The following is a 9175-nucleotide window of genomic DNA, read 5'->3' as shown; positions in this document are numbered from 1 at the left end:
GGGGGCGGAGGTGGCGGGCGACACGTACCGGGGGCATCGCACCGGTGGCTGGTGATGCTGGGCGTCTGGTCGGTGGCCAGGGCAAGCATGCTGGCCAAGACCAGGAAAAGGAGCAGGGCGCCGGGCGCGCGCCGGAGCGTGGCGAAGGTCATCCTGGCGCGGCTCGCCGCCGAGTGGTGCTCAGGGGGGGGGGGGCGGGCAAGCGGCCGTGGGACAGGCTCGGGCGCCAAAAGGGGACCGGCGAGAGGGGGCTGGGGCGCGCGACCGGGCGCAGGCTAGCAGGGCAGGGCGAGGCGAGCGTGGGGAAGGCAGGAGAGCGGCACCCTTTTCCGGGGACAGGGGGGGTGGCACGGGGTGCCACCACTCGCCGCCACCGGCCCCGGGCCCCGGGCCGGGGGCGCACATATATGCCAGCTTGCGGGCGCATGCGGGCGGCCTGCCCGCCGGAGTGACCGGCATCGGCCGGCGCCCTTGCGGCGGGGCCGGGCTGCCCTCTTTTCGGCCGGCTCGATTTGCGTGCGGCTGGCGAGCCCGAGGCCGGCGCGATCTGGAGCCGGGTCGGGCCACCGCCCGCCGATCATCGGCGTCGGCGCGAGGGGGCCGATCGGCGGGGCCGGGTCGCGCCCTGTGGGCGAGGTCGGCGCGCGCGCACCCAGCTCGGCACCGGGGCGCCGCAGGGCCGGACCGGCGGCTCGGGTGCCGCGCCCGGACGGCCTCGCCCGTCGCATGTGCGTGCGGCTGTCGGCGAGCGGCCCGCGCCCGGGCGAGGGGCATCGGCTGCGAGCCGCCCCCCTTGACGCGGGGCCGGGTGTGCGCCGGGCGTCCGGCGAAGTGCGAGCGCGCGCGCGCCCAGGTGCGGCCGGAGCCGGGGGCGCGATCCGTTGCCGGGCGGCGCGCCGGCGCACCAGGCACCCCGGCCAACCCCTGGAGCCGCCGCCGGGCCCGGGCGCAGGCCGGCGAGGCAGGCACACCGGGCCTGTCCGCGCCCGTCTCACCAAAATGCCCCCCCTGGGGACGTGGATTGCCGACGCTGGGCCTTCGCCTCCCGGGCGACCGGGGGGGGGCTCCGTGGGGAGTGCCGAGGTGGCACTTGGCGATCTGGGGCCGCCCCTTTTTTTTCCTTTCTTTCTTATTCGCCCCCTGCTGCCGGGAGGGCGACGCACCGTGGCGCCCGGGGCACGCCGGCCGGTGCGGCCCATGCCCCATGTGTGTGTATTGGATGGACATGCCACGGGTCGCGCACGCGCGCCTGTGCCCCCCCCCCCCCCCTTGAAGCCCGGTGCCTCGCCGACCGGCTGCCTGCTCGTTCGCGTGGCAGGCGGGGCTCCTGAGGGTGGCATGCAGCCGGACGTGCGCCGGGGGGCTGCTCATGCACCGCCCCGGTCCGGGCCCCCGGCCGGGCGCCCTCCCGGCCGAGCCTCCCTGTTCTCCGGGCAGCCCCCTTCCGATGCCGCCGAAGGGCACATCATGGGGTCGGAGCGTCGGGACAACGGCCTGTCTGTCGGCCTGGTTTTGTTTGTCAGAGGGGCCGGTGGGGGCGGCGGCAGCGGCGGCGGGGTCATTCGCCCTGCCGCGTGGCACGTGCGCCAGCACACCCGGTTGGCCGGGAGGCCGGCAAGTGGCACGGCCGGGGGCGGCCCATGGTCGTGCCGCTTGCACGCATGGGCTCCGGTCGACAAATGCCCCGGTCCTCGTGGCCCCGGAGCCACACTGGCCAGGCAGATGCCGGCCACCGCGCCGGGAGGAGGCCAGACCCCGGGCATGCGGTGCCCCGAGCGGGCCGTGCCGCCGGCGCGCACACGCCCGGGCAATGGACCGAACAGGCTGATGTTCGCCGGCGGGCGGGCGGCCACGTCCCGGGGGGCCCGGCCATGCCTGCAGCCAAACGCCCTGTGCCGATGGTGTGCTTCGCCACCAGGGCCCCGGCGAGGGCACTCCCGCCCCGGCAGACGACGCAGCTCCTGCGGCCGGCTGGCCGACAGGCAGTACGGCTGCTCTTTGACTGTCGCCGCGGCCGCCGCCGGGCCAGGGCCGCACATCCACCGGACGATGTGCCAGTCGCCGGCGGAATGGCCAGAGGGCCTGCCCCCCCCCCTCCCACGCCCCGAGGGTGCGAAGGCGCGCCGTCCTCTCTCCCGCCGTCGGGCGAGGGGCCTGAACATCACACACTGCGCCTGAGGCCGGTGCGCGGCCGCCCAGTGCCCCGGCCAGGCAGCGGGTGGAGAGGCGTCGCCAGGAGCCGTGCCGTGGCCGGCCCATGGGCTCGACATTGGGCACTTGCAGCTCCGCGCGCTCAGCAGCCCCTGGTCGACTGGAGGCCGCACGGGGCGTGGTCCGGCCGCCCGGCGGCGCGCTGGTGTGGCACCAAGTCGCCGCACACCGGCCCCGACATGCGGCCGCGGAGGGCGTGCGCCCCCGCAAGATCTCTGCCCGGGAGCGATCCCGACAACTGCTGGCCTGTGACCGTCGAAAGGGGTGCAGCCAGCCGCATGGCCGCGTGCGCGCCCCCCGGTGCTCCGGAGGCCGCTTGGGACCCCGACGGTGGAGGCGCCCCCGACGAACGGGCACCGTGCCAGGGCACGCGCGTGCGAGCCCTCGCGTCGGACCCGGAGTCGGACCGCGCGACGGAAGACCAAGCGAGCGACCTCGCAGGGGACCATGGCACACGCCGTGGCGAGGCTGCCGCGGGCAATCGGCTCGAGCAGCATGCGCCCTGGGGGCCGCGCTCGGCGCACCAGGCGCGTGCATTGCTAGGCGGGGCGGGGCGACCGGCCGGACAGCGGGCGACCGACCCGGCGCTACTTACGCGCTCCGGACCATGGGGGCCGGGACAGGCGCGCGCTCGACCCGAGTGGCCGGCCTGCGGGTGCATGCACTCGGCCATCAGCATGGGCCCGTTGTGGTCTCCACACGGTCGGCGCCGGCGAGCGGGGCGCCCCGGTGTCAAGGGCGCCTGTTGCTGGGGAAGTGTAGTTTGGGGTTTGTGGGCTGCATGTGGGATGTGCTTTGGCACATGTGTGTTGGGGGTGCTCTTGGGTTTTGGAGCACCAGCCAGCCTGCAAGTGGCCGGTACGCCTGCCGCCGACGGGGGGCAGCGGCATGGGCACCGCCGGCGCGCACGGCCGGGCGCGGCCTGCCCACCATGGGATCCCGGGCACCTTTGACCCTGTGGCCCGGGCAGGGGCCGCGAGGCGAGGCCATAGTCGGGCGCGGCCCGAGCGCGCCCACCCGGCTGTCTTGACTGCTCCGAGCGGTGATCTGCCTGGCGCCGGCCGGTTGTAGGTCGCCGATGTTGGGGCCCGCGGACGCCACACAATGCGCGAGGCCCCAGGCCCGACTCGTCGCATGACGCGCCAGCGGACACCCATTCGTGGCGGAGGTGGAACCGGCCGCGCGGCATGCCGGATGCCGCGCACGCGCTGACAGCCCTCCAAAGTGGCCCCAAGCCCGGAGCGCGGGCGGCTTGCCGCTCGGCCGGCCGGCCGGCCGGCCGCCTCACGGCTGCCCCCGGGGCCCCGATCTGCGGCACGTGCAGCACATCGGGCGGCGAGATGGACCGGCGGTCCTGCCACACCGCGGGCCGGTCGGGGAGGGTGTGCCGGGGCACGGCGGCGCGGGCGGGCTCCCGGCCAGGCGACCGCACGGCGCCCCTGGCCCGCGAGAGCCGTGCGCTCCGCCGAGCCAGCATGGGCTGCCCCGTGTGCCGGGCGTGCTGCCCGCCGCTGCCCAGGGGGGCCGCCGGGATGGTGGACGACCGAGGCTGGCAAGGAGAGCCGCCCCCGGGTGCGTCCACGCCAGCCCCTCGGCCGGGCTGGTGAGGGCCATTCGATGGCATGTTGCCGGCCGCGCCGTCGTCCCCCGGCCACCGCCCCCCGGTGCCGTGCATGCTGCCACGGGCCGGCCGGGCGCCCCCCAGCGCGCCCACAATCCGCCCGGCAGGGCTAGCCCACAATGGACCACGATCACGCGCGGCGCCAATGGAGGCCACAAATGCCATTCCACTGCCAACTCCGCGGAATGCCCACGAAAGCCGCCCGCCGTCCGGCGAGCCGGCCCCTCAAGTGCCCACCCATCCCCCGGGGCCGGTTGTTGATTGTGGTCGAGGAGCCGTGGCGGCGTGCCCGCAAGTTGCGAGCTTCGCACACCCTGGCCACCACACGCGGACCGGCCCGCCCGCCCCCCGCCCCCCGCCCGCCCCCCTGAGGCCGGGGTCGCGAGGGCGGCCGGGAGCGAGGGCGGCGTGCCCCGGCAGGCGCGTCAGGGGGCCCCGGCGGCGGTTGCGATGTGTGGGGCGTGTCCGGTGTCCGGGAGCAGTCCCCCCGGCCTTTGGGGCGACGGCGCGGGCCCGCGACCCCTGGAGAGGCCCTTACCACTGTGGGCTTGCAGAGTGGTGGCTCCTGCTGGACGGAGGCCGCCGCCGAGCAGAGGGTGTCCCTGGTGTTCGCCCACGCGGCGCCGGTGGCCGGCGGATGGATGGGCGGGGGAAAAAAAGGTAAGGGCGACCGACAGGTGGCCGCCCCACCGGGCACCGAGGAGGGGGCCCCCATGCCCGGCCGGGAGGGCATGCCCATCCGACGTCGATGCAACACACGCCGGTGCCATCGGCACCGGGGAAAAGGTGCCGCATGGGCGAGCCAGGCGTGCCGGCCCGGCCTGGCCGTCTCGCGAGTCTGCCCGGCCCGCGCGTACGGGCACCAGCCATGGGGCCTTGACAGTGCTCGGGAGGCCCCGCAGGCATGGGGGATCCGGCTGGCCGCTGTGGTCCCTCGGCCCACGGCCCGGGGGTGCCCGGTCTGTGCGCCCGGACCCCGGCGGCTCGAGGGCAGAGGGCGAAAGGCCCGCCCGTGCCTCAGTGCCACAGGGCGGGGGCGGTCGGGCTTTCGGCATTCGCCGGGCCTCGCGCCGGCTGCCCAGGCGAGAGGGGGCGAAGGATGCGGGGCCGTGCTTGGTGCCGGCCCATCGGCGGCGCGGTGTCCGGATGGCAGCCGGGGCCCGAGGGGCGCCCTCGTTGGCTGGCCCGGCCCGGCCCGGCCCGGCCCCATGGACAGGCACATGCGTCCCTGAAATGCGATTGGCGCGTGGGATGGGATGGCCCCCGGGGCCCGGATCGGTGGTCGAGATGGCGAAGCCGGGCGCCACGCGACAATGGGGGGTCGCGCGGGCGGCCCGGGCGAGCGGGCGGCGGGAGCGCCGACAACAGACCGCCGCCGGGATGGCACGCCGCCGCGCCGTCCTGCCCGCCGGCCATGGCCCACGGGCCGTCCTGCCCGGATGGAGCCGCGCAACAGGGGGGGGGGGGGGGGCGTGGCGGCATGTGCCGGAGGTGGTGGCAGCCCTGGGAGCCGGGTGCGCCGGGCATGGTGTCATATCCGGCCGGCGCACCTTGCGCGCGGGGTCGCCGGCCGGTGTCGGGACCCCCGGGGCCAGCAGGCGCCCCGCTGGTGGCCAGGGGCCTGCCGAAGCCGGGACCCATGGTGCCGGTGGGGCGTGTGCTGGGTGTGGCCGCGCCCCGGGCCCTTGGCACCGCCTCCCGGGCCTGGGGCTGGCGCCGGATGGGGTGCAGCGGGTCCGGGCACACGAGCGCCCGTTTCGCCCCGGCGTGCGATGTCACGGCGGGGCAGACCACCGCGCCGGCTGGGCCCGGTCCCGGGCTCGCGGATGGGCTGGCCGGAGCGCCGGGCCGCCGAGCAGCGGGCTGCCCCATGCCCGCTGGGGCTGCCGCCCAAGGCGCCGGGCATGGGCGCGCTGCTGCCGGTCGGGCGAGGCGAGCGAGCGCGTGACACAGGGGAAGCCAAGTCACCTATGTGCAAGGAGGACGGGCAGGTCGCCGTGCCGTGGCGCGTGTGTGTGTGTGTGTGTGTGTGTGTGTGTGTCTGCCCACGAGCGAGGCCAGGGGCCGAAGGGAAGGGGCAAGAGGCCGTGCCCTCCCGGCAACGCACCCCCCGCCGATGGCGGCCATGCGTGCGGGCCTCCTCGGCTGGGAAGACGCCGTGCGTGCGGGCCTCCTCGGCTGGGAAGACGCCGTGCGTGCGGGGGCGCGCGCGCGCCCCGGTGCCGGTCCCATACGGTGTGGGGCACTTTTTCCTTCCTCCTTCCGCCTCTTTGGTGTGAGTATGGTGACGGAGGTGAATGCGCTGGCAAGTGGCCCATGGCTGGGGGGGGGGGGGCAAGAGTCTGATGGCGGCTGTTCGGTGTGCATGCCGCGGAAGGCGACCGGGGTCCCTGCCTGTTCGTCGCGCAGGGGGAGGGGGGGAGATACACGCGACGCCACCAGGGAGGTCCTGCTGTGTGTGTGTGTGTGTGTGTGTGCCGCTGCCGGAGGGGGGGGGGGAGGTGCCCGATCCCAGGGGCGGGCGAGACCACAGCTGTCGAGTGTCCGGGGGCGGGGCGGGGCCGACCTTGCGGGAGCCCGCCACACCGCCGCCTCGCACGGTGCCAGTGTCCCCGGGTGTCGAACCCGGGGGGTGAGGTGTGTGTGTGCAGCTGGATGTCTTTTTATTGCCATTTCCGTGTCTGTGCTCATGCACGCATGCCTCCCCGCGCGCTTGGGGCGCGTGGTCCGCCGGGGGGAGGCTGGCCCGGCACGTGGGTGTTGGCTCTCGGTCCCGCGAGGGTTGGCCAGCAGGCCCGGAACCAGAGGGGCCGCGGGCACACAAAGACCCGGTCGGCAGCGAAGGGCCACCCCTGGCGCCGCGCGCCATGCCGGGACTCCCTCGACGGCGGGCCGCGGCACACCGCGACCCGGGCCGGCCTGCTGCGTGGGCGGCACCCGCCCCGGCCGGGCTCCGGACGGACGCGGCCGAGCACAGGCCCCATGTGCAGACACGCCGCTCCCCTGGCCACCTTCCCTGTGCATCCCCCCCCCGCCGCCGCCCCTGCGCCCCGCCCCCCTCCCGTCGGGGCCCGGGCCGCCAGGCCACAGCCAGGATAGTGCCAATTGAACAGCGGTGTATATGCGGCCAAGTGCGCGCCTGCTGGCGTGCCCCCTCTCCTGGCCAGGACACGCCCCCCGGGGGGCGCGGGCCGGCCGCCGCGCCCCCTTGCGGCCTCGGCTCCCGAGCCCGCGCATCGGAGCGGCCGGGCGCGCCCCCACCGGGCCACCGGCCAGGGCCAGAGCAGGAGGGGCGCGCGCGGGCGTGCGCGAAAGGCGCCGACTCTGCCGGGCGCGCCCCGGCCGCCGGCCAGCCGCGGCTACACCGGCACACACGAGTACCGGTCCTCGCTGAGGACGTGGGTCGGCTTGCAGAGCAGGCACTGGACGGCCCGGCGGGCGGCATCGTGCGGGTGCTCGACATAGCAGGTGATGCAGTTGGCCGGGCAGGGCACGGCATAGCGGTTCTTCTGGTCCTGGTAGAAGAACCCCCAGCCGCTGAGCTCCAGGGTGTGGACCACACACCGGGCCGGGGCGGCCGCATTGAAGGACCCGGGCTCCAGCTGCTTCGGCAGGGGGGCATTCTTCGGGCCGACGCTGCACTGGAGGCAGCTGGCCCCCAGGCCATTGCGGCAGGTGCCGCAGCCGCCGCCACACGGGTGGCACTGCTTGCCCTGGCGGTAGTAGCCCTCCGGGCAGGTGGCGAGGCAGGCATCATTGGCGAAGAGCCCGTGGCCGGTCTTGCACTCGGTGCATGTCCGGGCCCCGGCGTCGCACACGGCGCACTCCGGGTCCAGGCAGGGCTCGCAGTGGCCGCCATCCGGGAAGTAGCCCTCCGGGCATTGGGCCACGCAGGACTGCCGGGCGCCGGGGGCCCGGGGCCGGACCAGCAGCATGCCGGCCGGGCAGGCGGTGCAATTGTCCGTGAACCGGTGGCACTCGAGGCAGTGGCCGGCGCAGGGGCGGCAGGCGCGGCTGCCGGGCGGCAGGTCCAGGTCCCAGGTGCTGCCGGGGCCCGGGCAGGCCGGCACACAGGTGCCGCCCTCCTCCGCCTGCAGGGTGTGGCCCTCCTGGCACCGGAGGCAGTGGTCGGCCGAGGCGCAGCTGGCGCACCCCTCGGCACAGGCATGGCACCGGCCCTGGTGGGGGTATTTGCCGGCCGGGCAGGCCGGCTCGCAGACATTCTCATGCAGGACGTGGCCCGGGTGCTGGCAGGCCAGGCAGAGCCCCGGGTCCTCGGAGGCGCACCGCGCGCAGTGGGGATCCGCGCAGGGGGCACAGCGCCCGGTGAGGGAGTCGCGCGCGGTGCCGGCCGGGCAGGCGCGCCCGCACGTGCCATCCGCCTGGGCGAAGAACCCGCGCAGGCAGGCCCGGCACATGGCCGGATTGGCCGGGTCGCAGGTGAGGCAGTGCTGCCGGCAGGGCAGGCAGGCCCCCTGGCCATTGGGCACCGTGGTGGCCGGGCAGTGGTGGTGCGGGGCGGCCCGGTCGCCGCCGGCCCCGTACCCGCGCACGCACGCCCCCACATGGACCTGGCCATTGGCGAAGGGCTTGGTGCTGTGGGCCAGGAGCAGCCGGCCGGCCGGGCAGGCGGTGCAGTCCTTCGGCCCGGGCCCGGCGCACTGCGCGCAATTGGCATGGCACTGGAAGCACACGCCCGGGGCGCTGCAATTGAGCAGGCGCCCCGGGCCGGCGGCCGGCACCCCGGGCAGGTCCGCCGGCGAGGGGGCCATGCTGGCCATGGGCCAGGCGGCGCAGTCGAAGCCATCCGGCAGCTGGTGCCGCGGGATGCAATGCATGCCGCAGGTGACGTGATCGGCCGCCGGGCAGGCGCTCACGCACCGGCGGTCCTGGGCCATCCAGTGCCCCTCGGCGCACACCGAGCACTCCTCATTCAGGTGCGCGTGGGCCGGGGTCTGGCAGCCGGGGATCGGCTGGGCCGCCGGGCGGCACTGCCGGTCCGGGGCCGCCTGGTACCGGCACACGGCACAGGCGTTGTAGCTCCCGGGCAGCACGTGCCAGCAGTCCGGCGGGCCGATCGCCAGCAGCTGGGCACTGGACACGGCCATGTCCGGGAGCTCGTCATTCAGGAAGGCAAACCCGTCCACCGGGCGGTAGCTGGCCCGGTACCGGTCGCACACGATGTCGTCGCCGGTGTATCGGGCCAGCATGCATCGGCGCAGGGCCGGGAAGCAGTACTCCCCGTCGGCGGCCTCGCCTGGGCGTGTGTCCGGGCATGGGGGCCGGTGAGTGGGCCGCAGGCCGGGCCGTGGGCGAGCGGGTGTGTGTGTGTGGGGGGGGGGG

The 9175-nt window shown here is 76.1% G+C and overlaps 2 protein-coding genes across 2 annotated transcripts in view; both read right to left on the bottom strand.

Moving 5' to 3' along the window:
• Positions 1-152, bottom strand: part of H696_00017 (hypothetical protein) — a gene marked incomplete at both ends in the record, with an annotated part of 492 nt that extends 340 nt beyond the window's left edge. The window contains one exon of the mRNA XM_009493857.1: positions 29-152. Coding sequence (XP_009492132.1) covers positions 29-152 — 124 coding nt within the window. The remainder of the gene's footprint in view (positions 1-28) is intronic.
• A 6779-nt stretch (positions 153-6931) lies between these two features.
• H696_00016 (hypothetical protein) lies at positions 6932-9042 on the bottom strand (the record flags this gene model as incomplete). Its single annotated transcript, XM_009493856.1, has 1 exon — positions 6932-9042. One exon carries the CDS (start codon positions 9040-9042, stop codon positions 7192-7194), a length of 1851 nt encoding a protein of 616 aa, XP_009492131.1. The 3' UTR covers positions 6932-7191.
• Positions 9043-9175: the final 133 nt, after the last annotated feature.

Source organism: Fonticula alba (assembly GCF_000388065.1).
Source record: "Fonticula alba strain ATCC 38817 unplaced genomic scaffold supercont2.1, whole genome shotgun sequence".
Taxonomy (NCBI): Eukaryota; order Rotosphaerida; family Fonticulaceae; genus Fonticula; species Fonticula alba.
This window is presented reverse-complemented; position numbering and strand designations above follow the sequence as displayed.